This window comes from Pogona vitticeps, chromosome 1 (genome assembly GCF_051106095.1).
Source record: "Pogona vitticeps strain Pit_001003342236 chromosome 1, PviZW2.1, whole genome shotgun sequence".
Classification (NCBI taxonomy): domain Eukaryota; kingdom Metazoa; phylum Chordata; class Lepidosauria; order Squamata; family Agamidae; genus Pogona; species Pogona vitticeps.
Window position 1 is genome coordinate 128,908,839 of NC_135783.1, and position 27,853 is coordinate 128,936,691.

A 27,853-nucleotide genomic window follows, 5' to 3' on the forward strand; every position below is an offset into this window, starting at 1 on the left:
TGGTAAATATTAATGGCTTCTCTGATTCTGATTCTATATCAGCCCTAGATGAATAATAAGCAGAGCAGGAAAACTGAGGTTTTCTAGATGATAACTCTCAGAATCCTTTACTAGTGTGACCAAAATACCTTGAGTAGTGCCTGTCACTAAATCCAGCACTGTGTAAGTATATGTAACAAAACGTTTCCAAGCACTGGTGACAATAATCTTCCTCACAGGACCAACAGAATAAAAACGGTAAAAGTTGTACTGCAGGAAATCAACACCTACCTGGGCAAAAATACAGAGAACGAGGGGCCAGTGGGAGAGACTGCCAAGTATTTCAGTCAGGCCTGACATTCCAATGCCAACCTGACCTAACAGCCAATAACCAGAGGCTTCCATGTCCTCAAAAGCCAGGGCATCCCCAGGCTTCTGACCCCAGCACTAGGGCCAGCTTTCAGCTTCAAGGAGCACCATGATTAGATGTACAAACGGAAGCAAAAATTGGGACATGCCGCAGCCCGGGCAGGGAATACTGTGCGTCCTTCCCCTCCCTGTTTTTCCCACTGCCCCCGAATCAGCGTTCCATGGTCACTCAACACTCTCAGACCTTTGGGGTCGGTTTGAAGAAGGGGGACGGCTCTCTTAGGGGTTTTAAGAACAACATTTTGTACAGTACTTCTGCACACGTCAGTATTCCCTCCTACCTGGTAATGCTGCTGTCTTGTCTGTGGGTGGTGCTACTCTGGTAACGTACACAAGGACAGTCATAGCCTGAACATCAGAAATGCAGGGGGATGATAACAATTCATCTTCCTTTGTTACCCAACAAGCTCGGAAGGCACATATGTCCAGTCATACTTGTGCTGTGAACAAGTAGGAGGTTGAAAGGATTTTGAACCGTGTCGGTAGCATGTCGGAGCACAGACTGGACTCGCTAGATCACATCCCCCCAGGCACTATCCAGCAGGGGAATTTTATTGGACTCAGAAGAATGAAAATATACAAAAGGACTACATCGGGGATTAGCAAAGGTTGCAAGAGAAAGCCATTAATGGGAAAACAATAAATAAATAAAGCAATTAGATCAGAAATATCCATGGGAAAATATCACCTCAAAAGAGGCAGACTTGCAAGACTGAGAGGGTTTTATGAACCAGTTGGCAATTGTAAGAACTCGGTGAGGTATCAGAGGGCAGGATTCCAGGAATTAGTACTGGCAGAATGTGGAAATTACTGTGGCTTAAAAACCTCTAAATATGCAATAATAATAATAATAATAATAATAATAATAATAATAATAATAATAATAATAATAATAATAATAATAATAATAATAATAATAATAATAATAATAATAATAATAATAATAATAATAATAATAATAATAATAATAATAATAATAATAAGGGACCTATTGAGCAGAATTACCTTCGTCTCTCCAAAGTAAACCACCTCTCATTTTCTTGTTCTCCCTCAACTGGCACTTACTGTCTCAACTATTCACTCAGAGACACTGGTAAGATAAAAGAATAAACAATCTTCCACTTACTCACAGTTCTTCATAGGTCAAAATAAACAGCATTCTGTGGTAAAATAATGACTGGCTACATGAACAGAGTTTAACTGAGTAATTTGCTGCATAACTGACTCACTACATGATTTGCCAACTGACTACATAGCTCTTCAGACTGACTAAGAAAAGGCAGGAAAAGAAACCTTAAGAGGTGTGGCTCTCTTCAAAACCTGAGGCAGAGAGGGAACAATTGGTTGCTACTGGATTGATTGACAGTCACCCCAATACAGAAGAGTCCCTCCCAGTTAAAGCCTCTTAAAGGTATCATATGGAGGTTGCAATAATTCCAACAAGTTAGCAGGGGTTTGGGTTGGGGAACCTAAAGTGCAGGAGAGTACATGGAGGAAAAGGGAGTAGATAGCAAGGATTGTTCCCTAAACTAAGCATAAACCCTGGAAACAAAATGGGGAAACAGATGGCAGAGCTGCCTCAGTGCAAGAAAAATACTCCCTGGAGATAGATTTAGGAGAGGCAGAAATTACCTGCCCATTTTGGTAGACTGTCCTGTTTAGAAGGTGGGGAACAGCACAAAGACAGGGAAATCCTAGCTAGAGATTGTGAGAAAGATACATTAACGGTGATCCTAAGTCCAGAATCAGGGATTCGTGAGGGAACAGCAAACTCACAGGATTCTCAGGCTGAATCCTAGATTCCAAGGGGCTGTGAGAGCAATTCTTGTTCAGCCGGGTTGCAGGGAATGAGTGCAGCTCCTCAGAGGGAAGGCTTTGGCCTGGCAGGGATTTCACAAAGCTTCAGCATGAGGCTTCAGGCAGAGGTGGTGGCGACAGCCAGAGGGCTCGGGCCCGGAATGAAGGCTTGGCCTGGGTTTGGGAAACGGTACCCCTTCGCCTTGTCAGTCCGCTCACGTTGTCCCTACTTAGGAGTTCTCCACTGGCTCTGACCTGCTCATGGTGTCAGACAGTTGGCTACGGAGAGTTCCTCCTGATGGTCTCACTTTGCCAAGAGGGAGGAAAGTACCAAAGCTCCATGCAATGGCTAAGGCACCCACTGGCTGGCCACCCTGTAAGACGGGGACAGAGTGCTCCGGGCTGACTGTGTCTCTGACTTCAGGGATACGTTGAAGGCATAATATAGCAAGGCTGTTCCCACATCAGTATGGATGCAGGACATGTACATCTGCAAACATGGACTCTCTGCCTGGGGTGTTCGTCTCTCTACACAACTTATAATAGGAACATTTTGGAGATGCAGTTATATCCGCTGTCACAGAGGCTCATTTGATCAGCAACATCTTCTTTTTCGAGCGAGTGGTGATCCCTTCCTGTTCTGGAAATGTGGCATCTGTAGTAGCCACTCTTCTTCCAAACACGTTTCCTGTTCAACCAGCAATTCTGTACATTACATATACTGATACTTTTCGTGGATATTGTACAAATCTAGGCAGGTTCAGGACACTTTCCAAATGCTAACAAATTTTATTTACTATAAGCTTAAGACCACCGTTTTTAGCAGCCACCATTGAGACCTCTACCTGTCATCCAGAAGGATTGTCAGTAATTCTTAACAGGCATTGAATGCCCATCAACGTGATGGACATCTTCCATTTCCATTCCGTTTTCTTTTCTCCTGACCGCTGTACAAATGTTTCCCAACAGACTATGTTCCCTGCATCTGAAGAAGTGGACTTTGGCCCACAAAAATGTATTGCACAATAAAATGGGTTAGCCTTACAGATGCCACAGGACTCTTTGTAGCATGCATGCACACGTGCACGCACACACACACGTGCGTGCGCACACACACACACACACACACACACACACACACAGAGTGAGTGAGCAGCTGTTTGAAGAGCAGTTTTGAAGAAAGAAGACAAATCTGCATTGGGTGCATTTCTTTTTTTATTTTATATACAAATAAAATATACCGGGTTTTTTTTTTTTTAAAAAAAAGCAAAATCATGTGAACATAAAGTCAGTCAGAGCCGCATTCCTCTTTCTTCCCTGAAAGATCTGTTTATGCTCTCTGATTGCAAATACCAATACAGTATCTAGTCATAAAGATGGACTTTGTACTTGGCTCCCTGATAAAGACATAGCATTGTGCAGGTGCTGCACCCTTTTCACAGTGAAGAAACTAGCTGTGGATAAAGATCTCGCAGTTATGACAAAAAAAAAATGTGCAACAATCGTTCCTCCAGTACGGTCGATCACCTTCCATTATCCCATGCAAGCAGACATCAGGGAGAGGTTTGTGCTCATCTAGTCCCATTTTCCTCTCAGTAGAGGCTGGTCTATGAGTGTAAGAGGAACTTTGTTCCCACCGACACTCCCTGGTCTGGTGGCTAGAGAGGGTGTAGAACCTGTTCCTATCTAGCTACTCAGCCATCTGGCAGCAAAGTGTGGAGTACAAGAGCCTGGACACGGAGTGAACAAACTTAAAAGGTTTCTCTTTCACTTGAGAGAGAGAGAGAGAGAGGTAGTGCAGCGTCATGACAAGGAAAGAGAAAGGGGATCCAGCTAAGAAAAGTTGACTTTGTCCAATGCTGATTTTTGTTCCCCTTCCGCTGGCCATCCTGCCCTACCCGTCTGGAGAGGCACCAGCCACCACGGCTTTTACTCTTGAGTTTTCAAGCATTTCTGAAGACTTCAGTGCTAAACCAAAATCTGCAAAACATTTCCTTTCCATGAAAGAACAGGCCGTACCTGCTTACCTGCTTGGATCTCTTCTCATCTCTATACCCTTTTCAGGCATCCCCTCCCCTGACCTATGAAGAAAAGAGATGGCTTTAAGAAAAGAAAAGACCTCTGAACTTGATCTCTCTGTGTGTGTGTGTCTCTCTCTCTCTCTCTCCACCAAATAACCAGCTAACTATAATGCCACAAGACGTAGGAGAAAAGATCAACAACAACAGAGCAGTATGTGTATATCCAGGTCAGGAAACCTTTGCCAACTCCAGATGTTTTTGACATCAACTGTTGGAACAGCCAGCCCTGTGTGTAGAATGGTAAAGAATGGAGGGGGGGGTCACGGTCTGTAAAAGCTGGAGGGCCAGTGTTTCTCCCACCCTTGCAAACAAAATCTCATCTGCACTGAACTGTTGACAGTCTGCTCACAACTGTAAGATCTCTTGAGTTCACAAAGGTGAGGTACAGGGCCAACTGGCATTATCCTGGCTCCTAAACCATGCATTCCCATTGCACACCCTGATGGGTGAACGTCTGTGCAAAGCAGCTGAAGTGACATACCTGGGTTGATCATCGGCCCAGGTATGTTTCACAGCAAACTACAGACAATTCCCTGTGTGTCGTGTGATGCCTATGTTTACAGTCATAAGTGTGTCACATTCTCAATTTACATGTGCACCTTAAATATCATACATACATGTACAGTGACAAATGTAGTGTAGGAAGCTGCCTTTATTCCTTACAATTGAAAGAGGAACTCCCTCCATCATTGGCATTTCAAACACATAAAAAATGTAAATAATGAATTGAATCATACTCTGTAAAGTGTGTAAAACATCTACAGTGTCATTTCCCCATTAGAATCCTTGAGTGTGTGACTTAACAACACTGTACCTCTTGGTAATCTTCCTACCCTATTAGCAACATTTCGTTTAGAGCAGGAATCAATCTTAGTGACAATGGTGTAACAAAATTGATTACTGTGGAAAGCTACGCTTCATTTCACAAAGACTTGTAGGCACAAAGCAATAATGTAGAACATCACACATTTTAAGAAGGGTGTTTCCTCAAAGTATCAAATAGATTTGAAACAATTGCATCATTTCAAAATCTATTATGTACTTCGGGGGGCAGGAGGGGGGAGAAACGCCACACACTACCTAATTAGACATGTTTTATTTTTAAAACATCCAGAAGTGAGTTATCATTATATCTTCCTAGTATTGAATTAACACACTCTTTTTCTAACGAACATATAACTTCCCATTACCAGAAGAAATTGAAGTGGGCAATATTTTATCCTTACAACCATGCAGATAGATCTGCATACCTAAAGGTCCCATAGGCAACAGAGACATCAGTAATTTCACTGGGAACTGAATTCCCTCTTCAAAAACAGATCAAAGAATTTGAGCGAGAGCTGGGTCTGCCATTCGGCTGATTGCTTCAGGAGGCTGATAATGGGCATTCAGTTGGCATTTCATGTTCCGTCCTAACTTAAGTGGACAGCCCTCAAGGTGGCATCCCCCACCCCAAAGGGGGTGGGGCTGAGGGATGAGCCACCCCTACATCCTGCCTCCTTCTGGAGAAAAGGGATTCAGTAGCTCTGGCAGCATCTGTGACCCCTCCCATGTACATGGATAAAGAAAGAAGCTGAGGAGAAAGGCCCCACACCCTTGTCTTACACTTTGAAAGATGGAGGGATGCAGCGGTGGTAGTTCAAACCCCCCATACCCTGTCCCTCAGGAAGGAAGCAAAGCAGGGGCACCAGCAACCACTGCAGGTTGAGTCTGATAGCAGGGAACCTGTGGCAGGAGTGAGGTGAAGCAGCCAGTGTGGCACACACCCCCCCCCCCCAGGACATCACCCTCTCAGGTGACTACCTCTTTTAAGCTCAAAGGCAGAGGCCCTCCTGCCCTTGGCTGATTTGCCCTCTCCCTGCCAGCTAGAGGGCAGAGCAGTATGCTACAGGAAACCTGTACCACATCCCCCACATGAGTCTGGTACTCTCAGGTGAGGTGCAAAATTCAGCCACTCATCTATTCTTCTTCTAGACAGGGAATGTGGAGGAGAGCAGATCAGGCAGCAGAATGTCTTGGACCAGCTGTAATAGGACAGTGGGATGTACCATTTTAAAAATAAAAATATTTTTAAAAAAACCTTTTACACCTAACCATCTAGTGATCCTTGTATTTAGAATGCATGTAATTTCCATAACTAGCAACAAAATACATATAAAAGTGCTATTATTTGCTGATTTCCTTTTTGGTTTTTCCATAAGATCAGCCTTTCTTTGCCGCTACACAAGAGGTAATTGGAAATGTACCTCTTTGCTTTTTGGACTCAAATTAAAACTGCAGGAAGAATTCCATGTCACTCAGTTCATTGAGTGCTTGAAAGCTAAGCTGTAGCAGTACCACAGACACCAACAGCAGGAGCAACAGCAAACGTGCCATTCAGATTTTCAGCACTGAGCAAATGTCCACCCCTCCATTCTCTCAACTACTCCAGATTACCATCAATATGATAGAGAACAGCATCTGGTGCAGCACCGGATTGGTTTGTCATTGTTATGTGAGGAATATGTATTGTTCTGAAGGAAGTTTGAGCTTATATGAAAAGATGAAAGTGCATTCAAATAACAGAGCAAGAGTTAAAGAGGGATGTGCAACTTCGGCTACTCTGAGAAACAATTATTTTGTTCCTGCCTCCCACTAATCGATATATCCTTTACTGGCACCACTATGTGCTGTCAACATGTGACAGCAGCTATAAATAGGAAATCCCTACCTCTGGTTTTCTCGAAGTGTGGAATGGGAAGTTGAGCTAGAACAAAGCACTTCATAGACAATCAGCTGTTTCAGAGGAGAATTACGCTCTGGGAAACATGATTCTCCTCTAAAACAAAGTGCCGGCTCCCTGTTTAGCCAAGCCATAAGCTGCTACTGTTTGACAATACTTCAGGCAACTTGTGGGCCATATTGATGCCCACACTTACTTTTTAAAAAACAAAGTAGTTTTAAAAATTAGAATAGTCCTGCTGGATCAGGCCAGAAGCTTATCTAGCTCAGCAAAAAGAAAAAGAAAAAGAAAAAGTCATATGAAAATGTCAGTTTATCCAGTCACTTCGATTGCAGCAGGTTTGGTTACAAAGCATGCCTTTTAAAAATAAATTAAATCGAATTAAAAATAAATCCCCTCAATCAAAATGTTTTTTTGCAGATTTTGCTTTTTACATACAACACTAGTAGGGCAGGACAAGAGGAGTAGGTGCATACCCATTTGTGCATGTGTATATGGAGTAAATAACAGTCCTTCTTAAGAAGCAAAGGAGCAGAACTTGTTTTGAAAACCACAGTCGGAAGCCATCTTCTCACAGACACTGCTACCATCCTTGGCAGCTGTGTGCCTACAGGCCTGTCTAGACCGGGCATTTCTACATTTCAGCTTAACTGTGTTATAAGGGAACAACATCATTCTTGAACACCAAGCACAAGGCCATTGTTTCCAACCTTCTTCTTGTCATCTCGCATTTCGGCTGCCTCTTGCACACAAGGAGAAGATATTACTATCTTTAGAGAAAGAAAGAGTGCAAGCTCCTGTTTTACTTTTCTGCTTACATTCTTGGTGCTACTTTGGCTCCTATGTGAAAGGATCTCTCAGTGTTCAAGGGCTGGTTTTCAGGGGTATAATGACGATGTACTGGGAAAGAAAGGTAGAAATCAAGTCAAGGCCCAGGCTATGAAGAAGGGCTGTAGCTTAATGGCTGAGAACATGCTTTGCAACACAGAAAGAAAATTCTAGACTTAATTTCCCATCCCCTCCTGATCTGTTTGGGGAACACTTATAGCCTGGGAAAGGTTGAGATGCTACTACTGGTCTTTTCCAACCTGGTAGAGATTGGAGACTTTATCTCCCACCATTTCTGAATATTAGCCATACCAATTTGGGTGGATGAGAGCTAAAGCTCGAAAACTTTGGGGGGGAACCAGATCATGAATTAGTTGTAGACAATGCTGAGCCAGGTTGAGCAATGGTCTTCCTCTGTATAAGGCAGTATGTACCCCTTATTTATTCTGCTGCCTAGGCTTTGTTCAATACAGCCTCTTTTCTATTTCTTTTTAGGACTAAATAAAATTAAACTGAGTTCCACTTTTACATTTATTTGAAAAGGGACCATGTGGGGGATCATCTCATAAGCAGGAAGGAATGGATAAACCATGTCAATCTGGCAGTGTGGGATTGAGCAGGCATACCATTTTCTAATCTTTTTGCCCAACAAACTCCCACACAGGAGAGTTGTGTAACCGGCTAACAGGAAAACCATGGCATGGATCTAGCCTTCTCAGAATTGAAGGTTCAGAACTGCAATTCAGTGGAGGATTCCACTGATGAAAAGAAAGCATGGCTTTCACTGGTCTCTTTTTCCTTGCTGTTCCTTGTGTTTTTAGAGGATTAGTCCCCCAAAACTTTGGAGCCATTTTTTTAAAGCTCAGGGGATCAATAAAGGATGTAAACATTACACTCTGCATTCCATTGATGGAATGCCAGTCAATGTCTATCTTGCCCTGAACTCAGAAGTTCTGGACCGCTTGTTCCAGAATCCCTTGTGCATTGTGGTTTTGATTGTTTGGGAATTCTGTGAGATGTGATCCAAAAGAAAACTTTTCTGAGCTCTGATTTTACCATACGTTCATGTACTAAGAAGTCACAGCTCATAGGAGCTTCCCCTCACACACATATATACACTACAAAGTAGACATATGTATTTGTTGGACCCAACAGTACACATGCTGGGGTCTTATGTGAGAAAAGTGATGCGAATCTGAGAAGCCATCTTCTGTGAAACAACTCATGAGGATGATCAGCTCTGGCTTTCCAGTTTGCTAAATAATTAAAGATCAGAGAAATTCTCCATGTGAATGAACACCACTGTTCTCTTCCACTTGTTCATGATGGCATGAGGAACGGTGATGACTTCCAGTTCTAAGCATTTGAGCTCTTATTGTTCCTTGCTCTTTCAGGATAAATAGTTGATTCCTAGCAAAAAGTTGAATTTCACCCTTTAACAGAGTCTTGTTGTCCCACAGGTTTCAGCTGGGCACACGAAGAAGAGTGCTAGAAATGAGTGCTGGAAATCCATGGTCTGTTTCCCTCAGTCTCCATCTCTACATCAATCCTGAGAAAAAAGAACAACATTTACTAAAGCACTGCGCTTATACTGCCAACAGTGTGAACTTTATGAACCTGGATGATAATGAATGTCAGACAAGCATTTTCTTATGGCTCACTTTTACTGATGATTTAATACAATCTAGTGTGACTAGGGTTTCATCAACATCCAAGACATTTTAGTGACCGAGGGAGAGACGAAAAGTCAACCTTCTGGCAGATACCCCTACCAAATAATTCTCTGCTGCCTTCAGGGGAGAGCAGTAGAGCTTGCTGGTATAGAATTCTAAGTCCCACCCCAAACTACAAATCCCAAGATCCCTTAGCATGTCGATGAGGTAATAAAGTGTTTTCAACCTGCTATAACTCTGTGGCACCAAACATAATCTCAGAGACAAGGGATACAGATCAGAACCAAACATGATACATGCTCTTTAATGAAAAAAATCACCTTTCTAGGTACCATTATATGTACCTTTTCACTGATTTCTCAGCCATTCTCCAAGGAGTTCAGGGTGCTGTTTTCCTCAGCAGTGACCTGTTGTCTGAGGAGTGGGGGTGGGGGAGGTCCCTTATTACCATGAGTCAGGGTGAGGATGCCCAACAAACACAAATGGCAAGTTTCCCACCATTTCTCCTTTGATTTTTGCTTAAGTACACAGAGGGATATTTTTGGAAAGTGATAGTGTAGATCTTAGTCATGGTATGTTTCTCCCCCCCACACACACACACAGTCCTAGTTGCAAAGGGAAACCATTCCCTCACCTAATTGGGTGCCTGCTATTGCATCCCACATTAAGACTGTGACTTTGAAGACAGTCTCCATGGCTTCAACATCAGCCATGCCCCCCCGTCATGTGCTTTGTTTGTTATCTAGCCTAATAAAAGGTGCAGGAGAACTCAAAAGCCTGAACACTATGTTGTGGCATTGGGATTGGGCCCATAAAGGCGTCACTCTAACATGGACTGTGGAATATTTCAGAAATTCAGAGGCTCCCAAGCTTTTTTGCCCTGTAGACCACTTGCACAATATTTCATCCACACGGTGAAGCAGGTGAGGCAGCAGCATAAAATGAGCCATCCCTCTGATCCTGCCTCCTTCCCTCTGCTCAGGGCCCCACGCAATTACACACACCCCCACCCAGGAATAAGTAACAGTTTCTTCACTCTTGTTCCACTGAAAAGTAGCGCAGTGCAGCCCTGGCATTTGTAACTGTAGTCCCGCTTGTTACTGTAAAATGGAACCTGTTACAAAAGCAACTTTTTAAGAAACGATGCTGCTTCCAAGCTGCCCGGTAGTCACCCATCCCAGGATGGGGGAAGAGTCCTAAGTTCTATTTAGACTTAGAGAGTGTCAGTATCACATGCCATTGGACCATACACAGGAACAAAGTAAATAAGCATCTGATCTCTTAGGAGTTAACCGTCTTAAGGCTACAGTCTTACACACACTTAACTATGGATAAACCCACTTGAACAGCATTATTCCTCAGTAAACATGCACAGGATACTGCTGCAAATTTCTCTGGGTGTACTAGAATTCTTTCTTTGTTAGAACAGCATGCCAGATAACTTTGTGCAGGCTGCTAAAATTAAGGGTAACACACACTTTTGTTAAAGGTGGTCTTTTAATCCACTTTACAACATTGCCTTCTGAAATACTGTAAAATAAAATTCCCTCCTTTTTAAAAAAAAAAAAAATTCTCGCACCTAAAGGCTTCAATTATAATTCAAAAGCCACCTTCATTAACATCTAAATAGACTTCCAGGGTTACAATGCTCTGTTTTATTCATTCGCACAGTGTTTTACAAGTCATAATAGCATCCCATGAAAAATTGAGATGGGTGTATAAAACATGCATGGCAGAGCTTCTGACCCATTACAAGCTCAAAGGTTTGTGTTTCTTTAAAGCTATTATCTGAGGAAGCCTTTGCGTAGCTACGCATAAACTGGTTTCTTTTCAGTTTCAAAACCATTACAATAAAATTGGCTGGGCCTCAACCAAGGCAAGGTTACTGTGCCCCAAGCATCAAATCAAGCAAACAATCAATGCCTCCTGGATTTCAGCTACAGAGTTTACATAAACCCACAGCCTACAATAGGATATACATCCTGACCTGGTTTCTTCCAGCATGCTCAACAAGGAAGTAGGATTTCCTTCTCTTTGCTGAAAGACCATGCCATTTTAATTTTATTTTATTTTTGCCAGTCTCTGTGTAAGTTTCCATATTTGAGAGACTCTTGGGGGGGGGGGAAACATTTCTAAAAATAAACCATATATAAACTAAGATAAGTGCTGCCTTGTTGAATGACTGATTGATGTAGGAGCACTGGATAGGTTATTTGCATTCTTTTGAGTGGCTTTGTGGGGAGGTCTGTAGCTTCACAAAGGGTGGAGGGGGGAGTTAGAAACATTTCGTGCAAAACAACTGCTTGCTCTCTTGGGACAAAGGACATACTATGGACAACCTATTATCAGGAGAAGGAATTCCTTAACTTCCTTAACAGCAGGGACTCTTCTCACCTTATACAGTTCATAGAATAGCCTGTTTTCCATTGTGATTGGTCTCTAAGGTATAACCACAGTCTTTGTTTGAAAATTTTGATTGCTCATCTGAGGAACACACACTAACCTGATTTTGGCTCTAGTGTTAAGTTGTTTGTATAGTTTGGCCCTTGCTCCGTTGCCTTGTTGTCTTGACCATAAACAGGGTATTGCTGAAATTTCTTCAGGTCCCTAATTTACAAACAGCAAGACATCTCTTCAAAAGCTGAAATAAAATTGAGAGATTGTGTTTTGTTCTCCATTTGTCTGCCACCTTTAGCCCTCCAATTTTGTAAGCACATGTTGAACATGTTCATCCACACTATTGTATTCCTCCTGATCACTATGTACAAATGTGAAAGCTGGCCATTAAGAAAAGCTGAAGAGGGGAAGGATTTGTTTGAAAAGTGATGCTGGAGGAGAGCTTTGCGGATACTCTGGACTGCCAGAAGGATGAACAAGTGGGTTTGCCTACAGCAAATCAAGCATGAGCTATTGGAGGCAAAAATGATGAGACTAAGGCTGTCCTACATTGAGCACATCATGAGAAGATGGGATTCTCTGGAAAAGACAATAATGCTGGAAAAGTGGAAGGCAGAAGGAAAAGAGGGAGACAAAATATGCTTTTACAATTGCTGAGGAGGGCTGTTGAAGACAAGATATTTTGGAGATCATTCATTCATAGGGTTGCCATAAGGTGGAGGCAACTTGACAGCATTTAACACCTGTCAAGGATCCCAGGGTTCAGAGACACTCAGTATAACTCCTCACCCATACTACCCTGATTATCCTGGCCTGGGTAAAACAAGGAGGACCACATGAGCTGCTGGCTGGGGGAATCTTTCTGCCCAGTGTCCCCCTAGTATCTTAGTTCAACTCGACTTAAGCAGTGCTTTCAAGGAGTTTAAAAAAAATCTTCAGGGCTAAGAACTGTGCCTCTCATGCCAACCCTGTAAGGTAGAACTGCCACCACACCCACAAAACATACAGGCTCCTGGTAGAAGGTCAAGGCAAGGCTTGGTTTTAAGTACCACAAACCTCTTACTCCACAAAGCCAAACAAATGAATGAAGGGGTGGGTTATTTACTTTATTTACTCAAAGATGGTAAAAGAAGTCAAACAGAGCAAATAGTGTCAAAAACAGCCAACAGTTACACCAGAAGTCAAAAAGAGGTTTTGAGCAAGTAATTACCGTAAATAAAAGCTTTAGACAGGAGTGATACAGAACAAACACACAAAAATATAAGAAAGCTAGCTAAACTGTTCTAGTACTTACACTCTGACTGAGCTTCAGCATAGCTGATTTAGCTTCAGCAAAGCAGCAAATAAGCACAGCATCTCCAGAGAGATAACCAAGCCAACTAAAGCAACTTCTGTCCCCTTTTCATACCTAAAGCTTCAGCTTCTGGACTCTTTGAGAGGGTTTTCCAATTAGTTATCAGGTTCCTTTGAACATTCACAAAAATGCTCCCCATCCCCTCACTCAGCTAAATCCATTTCCCCAATTAGTTCAGTATTAAGAAACAAGCCAGCTTGACCTTGACCATAGGTCCCACAGTCACAAGTTGCAGGTATTACTCCCTTCCAGTTATTGGTGGGCATTACTGCCCATTTTTCAGAAGAGCACCAGAGACCATGATCCCTTAATTCCCAGTCTCTTGATAACAGCAAATTTAGCTGTTACTTTTATTTAAAATATTTTTACTCCACCTTTCTCCTAACAAAGCACCCAAGGCAGCTTATATCACTAGGAAAAAAAAAGATAATATTGAAAGATAAAACCAGTCAGTTATTTGAAAATAAATAAACAGATAAAAATATTAGATAAAAATATTATTAAAACAGATTTAAAAGCAACAACCACTGTCATGTTTCAGAACCCCTCTTAGATAGTCAGTCACTAAGAAAAAGCCCCAAAACAGATCAGCAGCCAGTGGATGTGCTGTAACAGGGAGGATTATGTGATCACTGTAACCAGCTCCAGCTGATAATCTGGCAGCAATGTTTTGCATCTGCCAAAGTTTCTGAATGCTTTACAAAAGCAGCCCCATGAGCTATAATTCAGTCAGGATGTAACTAAATTATGTGACACTGTGTTCTAATCAGACTTCCCCAGGAATGAGCACAAATGGGCAAATGCACTCCTGGCCACTGCCAAAATCTGGGCATTTAGACTTAGAGAAAAATCCTGGAATGCACACTGAAACTGCACCCCTTTCTTTTCAGGGGAAGTGTAGTCCCATCCAGCACAGGTTGGAACCCCATTCCTTGATCTACCTTTCAAATAAGCCCCTTGGTTTTGTCTAGATTACGTTTCAGTTTATCCACCCTCAATCCAGTCCACGTCTAAGATCAGACACTCTACTAGAGCTGAAACAGTTACCTCAGATTTGGATGGAAAGGAGAGCTAGGGGGTTCTCCAAACCCCTAACTCCAGACAGTGTTTCCAGTGGCTTCATGTAGATGTTAACTGCATAGATCACAAATGGCCAGGGTGTAGAACAGGAATCCTTCAGCACCACCTTCTGAGTTCCCCCCTCCAGGAAGGGCTAGAGCCACAGTAAAGCAGTGTCTCCAAGTCCCACCCCAGAGAGACAGCCCAGAAGGATACCATGGTCAATGGTATCGAAAGCCGCTGAGAGGTCCAGAAGAACCAACAAGGACACACTCCTCCAGTTCCTGGCATAGGTAATCCATCTAGGCAACCAAAGCAGTCCCCATCCCATAACTAGGCCTGAAGTGAGATTGAAGTGACTGTAAATAATCCATCTCATCCAGAAACCCCTGGATCTCAGAAGCCAAGACCTGCTCTAGCACCTTGTTGTTTGGTCTTAAGCAAAAAGCCAAAATGGGATAGGAACATCTACTCCCCGTGCAGACATTTTGTTGCCTGGTGTGAAGCAGCAAATGTCAAGGCTCACAACCACCCATTTTAAAGTGCAGAACAGCCAAGCCAGCCAAGAGACATTGGCACAGGGCACAAGACCCCTGAAGCCCCTCTGCTCTTCTATAACATTAAACATAAGACACAAATAATAACAAGTTAAATAACTAGTGATTTATTCCCCTTTTATGAGATTTAAAACCTTCTGTCCGTTGTGAGAAAGTAATGTCTACCTTATCTAGCAACGTCCAGGAGCTGAGTAGAAAAAGAAAAAAAAATCATAGGTGCTTATGGAACCTGCCACAGATATCTGTAAATTAGACAAATTCATGGAAAAAACCTTCTCCTCTCCCATGTATTACAGCCATGAATGGAATGCTAACTTCTAGATTAACTGGAGTCAAGGAGCTGACATAGATGCGCTCAGAACCCTGACGAAGAGACACTCATGATAACATACTGGATAACACAGTGATAAAAGGGCTTGTTTACATGATTAAGGGATAGTGGTAAGTTTACCACCAAAGCCCCATAAATTGTGGTTAGGGCATGAACAGGGACAGGTTTAGCAGATACTTCCATTGCTGATGAAAAGGAACACCATCGCCCCTTGTTACCCACAAAAATAGTGAGGAACAATAACAATAGTGAATTTTTAACATCTTAACATTTTTTAAATCTCCAAGCTATGGTTTAAAGTTACAGCAATATTCGTGAGTCTGATAGCTGTGTAAATAGGTCACGTGCTCGTTCTGAGAGAGAGAATATATTCCTCAAGAGGTAGAATGTCACGCCTTCCTATGAGGTGTATTCTCTAAAGAAATAGAAATTCTATAATTCCTTAGGTTCGTGCATATATTTTCTGTGACCTTGAAGAATTCAACAAGGCAAAATCAGAAAGAGGCCACGGGGTCATGGAAACAACACAAATGCAGGAACAGGTGATGCCTTTCATCGATCATTAAGAATATAAAACAAACGCAGCACACTTTTAATGATAAAGCATCATGTTCAAGGCTGTGCCTCAAGTTCTTGTGGGTAGTTCCAAACTTTTATGCTGTTATGAATGTCCCAGATTCCCATGGCTGGCCATGTTGAGGCCAAGTTGGTTTCTTAGATGGAGATGGTGCAATATGCAAGCTGGTTTCAAGCTCCTCCTCAGCTAAAAACTAACTGGATCTACAAGAGCACCGATTTCCAAACTAAAGAAACATGCCTCACTAGGAGTGTGTGAAAAGACATGGGGGGGGGGGGCGGCAGCGTGAGCCTGAGGTTTATATCCTGAGGTATTATTTTCATTGTCTAAATTAATTGTTTTTAGTATCAAATGTCATAAAGTGAGTTTAGTCTAAAATCTCATGACTACAGTTTTTGAATAGATTGTGTTTGAAGTTCTGTTAGAGGACTGGATTCTGGAAGTGGAGAGGTGGGACAACGCAGAAGGTTTCTCAAAAATGAAAGAAAGGTGGCATGATAGCAAAACGTTTGAGAACCACTGCACTAGAAGGATCAGCCATAAACAACCAGGTACTGTACTTTGATTCTTGTAAAGAGTCAGAACACTCTTGCTGCTAAGTTTACAAGCGTCAGAAAATAGAAGTCCATAATTCTTCTTAATTTAAAAGCTAATGAGTCTATCTTTCAGTTTTACATCATTATTTTAATTGCCTGAAATATTTACTGCCATTTCACATTAAAATGCATGCATAATTATATTTATCGCTTGGGAGAACTGTATGTTTTAAAATGTTGAAGTCTCTTTTTGCGCTACATAAACATGACCTTCTGAGGTCCAACCTGCACTGAAAACAGCTTTAAAAAAAATCTAGGCCTCCTCTTGGCTCAATCAGCCTAATTCTCAAAGATCACCATCCTTATGGTAAGGCCCTCAAGCTCAGAATCACAAATATTAGACCCATTATGGTCCACAGTCTTGATAAATGTAGTATTTAAGCATTATGGAGATGATATGGTATTCTGTCCCTTCTGCATATCATTTTATGTGGATTACTCTCCATAAAGAGACTCTAAAAAGACAGACAGTTAGTTTAATCTGCATCAATAAAAGGACAGGTCTTTTGTAATGTTAATGGCTCTTATTTGCCCTTTTAAGACTAAATCACATCCAAACTGATTTGTAAAGAGAAAATCCATTTCTCTCCCACCTATTGTAAAGATAGTAGCTAAATTCAGTGATAACAGGGAAGCCCGAGTGAAGCAGTGGATGATTTTTGCAATCCCTGGTACTCAAAAATACCAGGGCTTCAATTCTGGAACTCTGGCTCCACTAAACTAACATAAGAATGTGCTCAATTTTGAATTGCAGTTCTTCTTTCCATCTGCTACCCTGTAGGTTTGCATCTAAGGGTCAAGTCTGTGGTCCTCTGTATATTGGATTACAACTCCCATTATCCATGACCATTGACCATGCTGGCTGCTACAGAGGGGAGTCGGAATCCCATTACATCTGGAAGCCCATATCCACCTCTCCCCTTGACTTACATAAAGAAATACAAGCATGGTGTATTCCAGTGCTTAATATCATCCTATTATTTAGCACTTTGAACTCTTAAAAAAAAAAGAAAAAAGAAATGACTCCTTATAGCTGGGTTGCTGAAAATGTTAACAAGCTAATTATGTTACACAAGCTGCACCTCCAGAACAGTTTGCAAAGAGGTGTGTGTGCTAACTCTACATGCCTGAAGCATTTCTGGAGACGTTCCTGAAAAAAACAGACAAATGCATAAAGAAAGAAAGAGAGAGAGAAAGAGAGAGAGAAAGAGAGAGAGAAAGAAAGAGAGAAAGAAAGAGAGAAAGAGAGAGAGAAAGAGAAAGAAAGAGAAAGAAAGAGAAAGAAAGAGAGAAAGAAAGAGAAAGAAAGAGAGAAAGAAAGAGAGAAAGAATGAATGAATTGAGTTAAATGCATACAGACACTTTGTTAACAAAATTCCAAATAGGGTTGCCATTGCAGTAATATGCACTAAGTCCACAATTACAATTTTGTCTGCTAATGGTGTGTTTCTTTAAAAATGAAGGGCCAGATAAAGCTGTTAACAGGTACGGACATCTCTGTTTGCTCTCTGGATGGGAGCCAGGCTTTGCAGGAAGTCAAGGCTGTGTTGTTCCACAGCAGGAAGTTCCCAGCATTGCCAAACTGGGCCTGGATTACAGAGGTGCAGGTGTTCAGTATGGTTCCTTCACCTCCCAAATGGCTCATCCTCTGACTAATCAATTCTGTAAATAACATGATGATGAATTATAGTTGGGCATTTTTCCAGCTTAACTTGGCTAGACCATAGTGTGCATGTGCTCTGTAAAGTGTGTCTGACTCTGCACTCTTAGTGCAACCCAAATGTTTTTACTTCCTTGAATGCTGGCCTGCGTTAATGAGAATTTAAAGAAACTAAGAGAAGCCCCAGGACAAAATGTGCATTTCATTGCCAAATATGTTCCTTGGACCCCTTTGTGTGACCAACTCTGCTGTGGATCTTAGGCTCCAGCCTTCCCTGATCTGACGTCCTCCAGACATTTTGGATTACAACTCCCAACAGCCACAGACAACATAGGTGAGGGATGGAAATGAGAGGAGTTGTCCTCTGAATTTCAGTAGCTTCATTAGCAACCCGCTTTTCTGCCCTACCAGTTATGAGAGAAGAGACTCCTCTTCTGTCATGGTGGTGTGTGGGTGTGTGGGTGGGTGGGTGGGTGGGTGGGTGGTGGCGGCGGCGGCGGCGGCTGGGGATCTCTTGATGTTGTCTATGGGCAGTGCCCATAACTCCCACACCACTGGCTAGGCTGGCTAGAGCTGCTGTTCGCATTGGAAGCCTCATTACTTCTGAAGGTATCACAGTCGCTGACCCCCTGCTCTATTACCTTTGTTGATGGCTCCCCTGATAAATTGCAAGAACTTCATACATATTACAGTCTCAGGTGTTACAGAAGAGCCTAGAGGGAGGGAACAACTCGTTCTGGCCCAAAATCAAGGAATCCATAGATGCTGTCTCTGCGGTGGACTGATCCAAAAGCGGAGGAAAAGAAACATGAACGACAGCTGCCTGGCTTTTTGTCCAGAAACTGCTGGTCTGATCTCGGAGCAGAGGTAGATGACACGTTTGCCTTCCAAGCTCCTTTACAATTCCCCTAGATATCAACTTGTCAAGGTTCTTTTGAACTGGAAATAAAAGGCTAAAGGAAAGGGTTCAAGGTCAAGTCTGCAAAGCTCTAGGTGCTATTATCCTGTTCCCCATAGACTGAACTCTTCTCTCATTCTCTCTCTCTCTCATTCTCTGCTTTCTGCAGCTAAGCTTTCTCCACTGTAGGTGCGGGAGGAGAGACTGGGATGAAGGGCTTTATTTGGAAACTGTGATCCGAGCACACAGGCTTCCTCGGTGGCCTTGGTGTCCCTGCCGCTCATCTTTTGCTGCTCATATCATGAAAGCCCTCCTCGCTCCCTGTGCTCCGCAGAGCTTGGAAGGTTCCTTAGGAATATAAGGACATGCTGAAACCATCCATAACTGAGTGCCTCATTCTTCTTTAAAAAGTAACTTGCCAAGCCAGTGAATGGGAAATATTGCTGCTTACACGGCTTATTAACATTCCCCTGAGGACAAGCTGCAGGAACACCAAATAATAAGGAAATATAGGTGGAACAGGTGGAGGATGATCATCTTTTAAAAGGGACTGTTTTGAGTAAAAAATGCTAAAGCAAGATCTCTGTGATCGTGGTTGTGTCTGTTCTCAGGGGAATAGTTAATTGTATCCTCTTTGCTCCCTAGGTAGGAAAATTCTTGGCAATTCCAGGCCAAAGCATTTTCAAAAGTGGAATACAAATCCCTCACCTCCATCCTTCATTTTGGAAAGTGAGGTCCCATCCTTCAGGTACCAATTCCTACCTCAATTTATTGTCCTCCATCATGATGCTTGAGGTAGGTTGCCTGGTGAATTGGCAGATTCTCAAAGTATTTAGACTCACCCACCCACTGGCTGCTTTGGATCTTTACAACAGGGTTGAGCAATCGTGGCCTCCTAGTGTTTTTGGACTACAACTCCCATCACCTCTTCTCAACATGAGTTCTGAGGTGAAGGATCATGGGACCTGTGTTCCAAAAGGATCTGAAGAGACACAATTGCTCGCCCCCTCTTTAGGCCAACCATACCCTACCTCAGGTCTTTAAAATATGCTGGACTAGCCTTCCATGATCCCTTGCTGACACAGCCATTGCCCATGGTATTAGGGAACAATGGGAGTTGCAATCTAAGATATCTGGAGAGCACGACATCCAGGGAAGGCTGCTCTGGGCCCACATGTTTTCCCTCTGTCACTGTTGTTAAACTGGGGACTTCTTTCTGACTGAGAAGTTAGGTGTGGGCTCCGCAGAGATGCTTCTGTATTCAAAGGCAAAAATCTTACTTCCAGCCTCATTTCTAAAATCCGAGAGGTTCCAAAATCCCAGAGAATAGGTAAAAACAGCACAAAGTTTAGAAAATCCCGGGGGGGGCATGTTTTATGTCAGAAGTGGCCAAAGCAAGAGAGGCCTCCTGACTAAGGTAAAGGTAAAGGTTCCACTTGACAATTTTTGTCCAGTCGTGTCCGACTCTAGGGGGTGGTGCCCATCCCCGTTTCCAAGCCATAGAGCCAGCGTTTGTCCGAAGACAATCTTCCGTGGTCACATGGCCAGTGCGACTTAGACACGGAACACTGTTACCTTCCCACCGAAGTGGTCCTTATTTATCTACTTGCATTTGCATGCTTTTGAACTGCTAGGTTGGCGGGAGCTGGGACAAAGCGACGGGAGCTCACTCTGTCGCGTGGATTCGATCTTACGACTGCTGGTCTTCTGACGCTGCAGCACAGGCTTCTGCGGTTTAGCCCGCAGCGCCACCACGTCCCTGACTAACTTCTTTGTAAACAAATAACATGTTTTTCTTTCCTGTTGACTTTTTCTTTTTTACACATCTGCTGCATGGATGGTGTGATTTTTTCACTTCTCTTTTTCACCAGCATTGCTTTGAGTGAAGAGGTGGATAAAATAAGACAAAGAGTGTGATACTGTGTGCTCAGATACTTGGGAAAGAGCCTCACTGATGGACTTTCAGCTGCACAAATCTGCTTCATTATTATTCACTAGTATTCATTATCATTTACATAGATCCTGGAATGTTAAATTTAAGAATACTGAATAACCTTCATAGTTCCAACCCCCAGCAGTTAGTTACAATTATAGTTATAATTTCAAAAAGTAACAATATACTTTCCCATTTCTTTCAAGTAACTAAACAGATTGCTTTGCAGTTATTAAAAAAAAACCCAAACACAAAGTGCTATAAGTTGGTGCCCTTTGCTACTAAGCATGCTTTCCTGCTGTCCACCTGGCTTTCACCTTACCCACCCACAATACATAACAGAGCTGCAAAAACAACCAAAAAAGTTCCAAAAACACTACAAAAGGAGGAAAGTCATCCCTCAGCAAGTTCCAATTGCAGTGTAATTTAATTTTACTGTTATTGATATTTGTAAATACATATCATCATACTTTGCACCTGTATAAGAAACAGCACATGCAAAATAATTGAGGGGTCTGTCCCTCAATTATTCTTTCTTACATGGAAGTGAGTCTAACTGAGTTCAGTGGAACTTACCTTTGAGCAGACCCATTGAGGATCCAATTATGTGACCTCGTTTTGTGCAATACAGAAAACTCATATTTGAATGTGTCCTCTCGCATTTCCTTTCATGGGGATGAGCTTTCAAAGGGAATGTTGTAAATACTTGTGTATATAGTTTTATATTTTAATCCATGTTTTTAATTATTGCTGGATTTGAATATTTTTGTATAGCGCCTTGGGTCCCCACTAAGAAAGAAAGGTGGGATTAAGATAAAATAAAATAAAATAAAATAAACCACACTTATAGTAAATTTAGATCTGTCCTGGTCAAGCATAGTATAGTTAAGCATTTCTCAGGCCAAGGTCATTGGGTTCCCTATTGTACTCCTGATTAGTACATAGGGATATGAAAACAATAAAGAAAACGAACAGAGAAAATTGGTTTGTCTGAAATATGATGCTGGAAGAGAGTTTTGTGGATATTCTCAACAACCAGAAAATGAACAAGTGGATTACATCAAGCCTGAAATTTCTCTGGGAGCAAAAACGTTGAAACAGAGGCTGCTCTACTTTGGGCACATCATGAGAAGACAAGACTCACAGAAATAGACAATAATGCTAGGAAAAACTGAAGGCATTAGGAAAAGAGGATGGCCAAGTACGAGATGGATTGACTCTGTAAAGGAAGCCACAGGCTTGGGTTTGCAAGAGCTGAACAGTGGTTTGAGGACAAGTCATTTTGGAAGTCACTAATTCATAGGGTCATCATACCTTGGAGGCAACTTGACAGCATGTAACAACCTGACCAGGCATTTTTGTAAAAAAAAATTACAATGGTCAAGCAAGCTTAGGCATTTGAAGAGAAATGTTTACTTATATTTCAAGGATTAGCTCATACATGTGAGGCATGAGTGGTAATGACTGGGTTTTATTTTCCCCTCTGAGAAATGTGGAAGCCATATTGGATGGTTGTTTGGTTATTTTCCCCAGGAACAAAGGTGTGTTTTCTGTGCTTAAACCCCACCACCACTTAATGGGTCTTCATGAAAGACATTATGTTATTAATTCCTTGTGAAACACCAGGTAGGTCCACAAGTCCCAAAGCCAATGGACCTGTCTGGTGTTTCACCAGGAATTAAGAAAATAAGTCGCCTCCTAGTTCACCACCCTAAGTCCTTGGTAATGAATGGCTAAGAAAGACCCAGTTTTGATTCTGGTCTATTCAGGAATCTTTTAGGATGTGGTGATCAAGTCAAGATGGATCTAAACCAGGGGTAAGGAACCTGGCCCTACATATGATGTTAGGCTCCAACTTCCATCATCCCTCACCACTGGCTCCTCTGACTAGACATGCTGGGAGTTGGAGTCCAATTGCATTTGGAGGCGTGCACACACCCGCCCCTGACCTACACAGTTTCAGATTATTGCAGAGGGATTAAATGGATTTTAAAAATTAGGGTACAGGCTAGATTTCATCTATGAACTGTTTTCGCTGCATTTTTTTAACCAAATCTTCATAGCATTTTGTGATGCTGTAGGATTAAAGTTCTACAAGCTGCCCCGAGCAGTATATGGAAATCATTTATAGAAATTTTTAAAAATAAAATCCCAGTGTTTTTGATTGAGCCCACTGGTTTACAAATCATGCTTTTCTGGAACGGAAGACAGTAAACCAAACGCAGATTATTGCAAGAGCTGTCTGAGATAGAGGGAAGTGGAGGAAAGAGACTGATAGAAGCTCTCTAATTTTAAAAGGGAACGGCGGGGTAGTTAGTCAAAATGTGCAGGGGTGTGTGCATTCTTTAAATGCACCGTTTAATTCACATGCTGCAGATGGTGTGGAAAGTGGGGGTGCTTGAGGAGAGGAAGGAGAGCATATTATTAATCATTAATCTTCACAACTGCAGACCTTGTGTCATGAGTGGGAGTTTGTGGCTCTCCCGTTGTTGTGGAATTACACTTGCCACCTTCCCTCAAGATTGGCTATCTTGGCTGGGGCTGATGGGAGCTATAGTCAAGCTATGTCTGAAGAGTCGCACCATTCTCATTGCCGCTGTATGAGTTCTCCTTCTGTGGCAGGAGTGGTCAAACTGCATCCCTCAAGATTGACTTGGGCTGCAACTCCCAGTGCATACCATAGACCAGTGGTGTCGAACTGTGGCCCTCCAGATGTTCTTGGCCTTCAACTCCCAGAAATCCTGGCCAGCAGAGGTGGTGGTGAAGGCTTCTGGGAGTTGAAGTCCAAGAACATCTGGAGGGCCACAGTTCGACACCACTGCCATAGACTGTCACAAAGGCACAGTAAATGGGTTCTAGAGCAAATAGAGCCTGAACTCTTGCTACAAGCTGAAATGACTCAGATGAGGCTATTATACTCTTGAGCACTTCACTGGGAAGACTAGATTTGCTCAAAAAGACAATAATGCTGAGAAAAGTTGAAGGTAGCAGGAAAAGAGGAAGACCAAATATGAGATGGATTGACTCCATAAAGGAAACCATGGCCTTGAGTTTACAAGAGCTGAGCAGGGCTGCTGAGGACAGGACCTTTTGGAGGTCATTAAATCACAAGGTCATCATAGGAGGGAAGTAACATGATGGTACATAATAAGAGCAAACTCCCACGGTTTCTGGCTACACTAACCAGGACTAAAAAAAAAAGTTGTCGTTCAAGAACAGCTGTAGGGCGACTCTTTACTAGTGAGGGCTGTTAATGTCAGCACATTTTGGCAGTCACTCGTTGTTAGCATTGCCATATGTCAGAGGCGGCTTAATGGCACATGGCAACAAGCATCCTAGTGGGAAAGTTGGTATACAGTAGCTCTTTAGGTTTGAGCTGGGGTTAAGAGTTCAAATCCCAACTGTACCTCCCAGGAGAGGGACCGACCGAGATCACCCGGAGTGTATGTGTGGCTGATTGGTTACATGTCCTGGTACCTGTGAGGATTTGGAGAAATAGTAGTGTCTCCAAGCACCACCAGAACAAGGGGCTGGTAAACCACCTTTGGGTACTTTATATGTGGAAAACCCTGTCAAAGGGTCTCACAAGTCTTGAGCGCACACCTTTATTCTTATGATTCCACTGTGCTCCAGGGAGCACCAGGTGGCTGCTCTCCATCAGCCACCGGATGTTTACAGATTACAGACATGCCTACCTTGCATCCTTATCTGATCAAACAACTTAGTGTTTGTTTATTGAATCTAAGACATTGCTCTGGACTGGGGGTGGGGGGGTGGAGTGTCGTTCTTTCCCAACACTCCCGCATGGGGCAGCCTATCAGCATCCTGCACAGTGAAACGTCGCATGCTCCTAGCCTTTTCTCTTTTTTTCAGGACAGAGAGAGAAAGAGAGAGGGGGAGGGATTGGATTGCCTTGGTAGCTTTTCTCCAGAAAATCAGGGATGAGGCGGTAGCTGAAGAAGAAACCTGGAGAAGAGACAACATTAATGACCCTGCCTCTTACCGCAATTGGGATAAGCAACCCTTAGGTCTCTGGGTGAACTTATGAAGATCCCAACTGGATCACACCCAAGTCCTACTTAGTCCAAAACTTATGTTCACACAGGGGCCAACCAGTTGCTTATGGGAAACCCAGAAACATCCTATGAGTGCGATTGTGTTGTCCTGTGGAGGTTCTCCAGCAGGTGGTATATACAGAGACATACAACATCTATTGTAGGCCCTTTGATATTTTTAAGGGATTTCATTTTTTAAAAAATACATTTCTCTGGTGCTACACTGGAATTACTAAACCCTCATCATCATTACATGGCTCGGAAGTAAACCTCAATGATTCCTGTGAAACTTAACTTGCAAGGAAGTGGGGTGTTTAGGATGATAACCTGACAGTCCTATCTTACACATATTTAGCTGGAAGTTTAAATCCTCGTGACTTGAAGAGTACTTCCTTCTCAAGGAACAATACAAAGGATTTCAAGCCTCACATTCAGAATCCGCTGCTCCTATCGTTTAGAACAAAATGATCTAAATGAAACCAAGCAGCAAGAAAAATTCCACTTCTCATCAGATCAGAGAATGCAAAATGCCAGGAAATGGCTGGTACAAGCAATTAAGGGGGTATCAAAGGAGCCACATCACTCACCATATATTGGGTGAAATGAAGTGTATTAGAAAAAAGAGAGAGGCGAACCAATGTACCACCAATTGAAGGATGACATATAGGGAAAAGAGAACAGGGGATACATCCAAAAGAGCAAGGGTTTCCAACTGACACCTATTTATCTTAATTTTACCTAATTAAGGCTGGAGCAAGAGTCTAGGCTTTCTCTGTCAGCTTAGCACAGCTTGCTCTAAATAAGCCACTTCCCAATCGGAGACCAGTCAACAGAGGCCACATTTTAAACATTGACTTTAGAGGTTGATGTTAGTTTTCCTTTGAGGTTGTAATCTCACTCTGGCTTCTTAAAAATCGGTTTACAGCCCCAGTGTTGTATGTGAAGAGGCAAAAGGGAAAGACCTAGGTAATGCTAACTTACTAGTGTTGCTGTTCAGCACAGACTTTTCAAGAGAAAATACAACACTGACTGCTACTCAGTTCTTATCACAATTGATGGGTGGCCTGCACAATTCCAAGCTGTCACTATTTATTATTGTCCCACTTTGTTTATGCATCTTAGTACTGCAGACAAGTTGCATGTTCCTCCCATGCCCTTTGGTCACTGCCACGGAGGTCCTCAAGAGCACCTTAAGACAGCCAACAGCCTATGTCACTCACAGGCTTTGCCCACTCATAGTACTCACCCAGACACAAGGTGTTCGGACAGACACCATCTTTATGCAAACTCCTGCAGCCTGGGGTTCACTTCCTTGGCCTTCTTGCACGTGTACAGCCATTTGATTATCCGAGCGTTGCGTTCAATCACTGAGGTGCCCGTCGGGACCTGTTCTGTGAGTTCCTCTTCCAAGAGTCCGTCGTCTCCGCTGTGCCTCGTGAAGTCACTCTCTGATGTGGCCATGCTGATGCTTCGGATCCGGAAGGAGAAGTTGTCAGAAACCACGGAGAAATTCTCTTGGCCAAGGTCCTCTATCACATCGGGTTCAAGGCCGCAGTACTTAAAGAAAGTGTCCAACTCTGAGAAAGATTTTGAATAGCGAGAACTAATGTCCGACTGGGAGCGATGTAAACCTTTCCGCCTCGCCTCTTTTGCCTCATGAGGTGCTGCCGTCAAATTTGAGGTGTTTTCACATCTGCTGGTGAGAACAGCTGCCGGACTTGTTTTTGTGGGCACAGACCACCCTGCCAGGTCAGGGTTATGGCTTGTCTCTTTGATCAGCCCAGTCCCTTCTGTTTGCGGTGCAACATCCTCCTTGAGGATGACTTTGGACACTTCGGGAGCCAGTTGTTTTTCCTTGAGAGAGCCCTGGAACAACCTTCTCACCAAACTTCCACGAGCGCTTTCCTGGCTTTGCCCTCTAACAAACTCACATTTCTGACGGTAGATCACTAAGGAGTCTGGTCTGACCTGCCTCTTGCCAAAGCTGCGCCTCACGATCGGAGGGCCACACTTGAGGGGAGCAGGGCCCGAATCCATGGGGCCAGCGACTCTGGACCTGGTGAGTTGCCCCTCGGCCGAGCTATTGGCTTGCTTGCTTTCCACCGAACAGCTCTCACTGCTGCTCTCAGAAGCTGAACTGGGCGCCGTTGTCACCGCCACCGGCTCCTGCTTGGCGCTGATGACCTGCTGGCTTTTGACATACTTGGCCTTATCAGCTGCCAGTCTTTCCACGGCACTCTTCTTGCCTGGGTTGCCCGCCTCCATCTGCTTGCGAAGGTATTCTGGACCCTTGTGGAGAAGCCGGGCTGTGAGTGAGGAATGGAAGCCGGAGATGGCATGCATTCTCACAGTGTGAGAGATTTCAGTTGGCATATCAGGTTCAAGTGCCTCAAGCTGGCTCCCAGTCCAGGAAAAGAAAAGGCAAGGCAAGGGAAGAAAAGAAAAGAAAAGAAACCAAATTTCGCAACTTCCCACCTCCTCTGCCTCTCTTCTGTCTCTCCTCCTGATGCAGAAGAAATCCAGGGAGCTTGTCCCGAGGAGCCAGCTCCTGCCGCTGGTCTGTGGTGATTAATTTCTGAAGGAAGCAAATCTCCTCAGTCTTTAACTGTCTGTCCCAGCCGTAGACTCTCTGACACACATCTACACACACACCTCCACAGCTGCTTCCTTGCACATTCACCTTTCAGCTGAGCCAACCCCTCTGCAAGCCAGACCCAGCCAATCCTGTCGGAGCACAGAGGCCTCTCTGACATCACCAGGGAGGGAGACGGCTCCCCGAGGAGGAGGAGGAGGCCAGAGGAGTGGCCCAGACCATCCGCACGCCACTGCCTCCAGCAAGGGCAAGCCCTGGGGAGAGTGTTTGCTTAGCATATGCTCTCAGCTGCTGCCACCTCCTCCTCCAGCAGCAATGCCAAGCAGCCGCGGCC

At 43.3% G+C, this 27,853-nt stretch overlaps 1 protein-coding gene across 1 annotated transcript; it reads right to left on the reverse strand.

The window, feature by feature from the left end:
• Nucleotides 1-4,923: 4,923 nt before the first annotated feature.
• On the reverse strand, nucleotides 4,924-27,839 carry FAM110C (family with sequence similarity 110 member C). The gene is made up of 2 exons (XM_020782588.3): nucleotides 26,173-27,839; nucleotides 4,924-9,385 (listed from the first exon to the last, which is right to left on the reverse strand). The coding sequence occupies exon 1, from the start codon at nucleotides 27,297-27,299 to the stop codon at nucleotides 26,205-26,207; it is 1,095 nt and encodes a 364-aa protein (XP_020638247.3). The 5' UTR covers nucleotides 27,300-27,839; the 3' UTR covers nucleotides 4,924-9,385; nucleotides 26,173-26,204.
• Nucleotides 27,840-27,853: the final 14 nt, after the last annotated feature.

Bases quoted from the DNA above. Each gene is read 5' to 3' on its own strand.
- FAM110C (XM_020782588.3), bottom strand. From the start codon at position 27,299: ATGCCAACTGAAATCTCTCACACTGTGAGAATGCATGCCATCTCCGGC.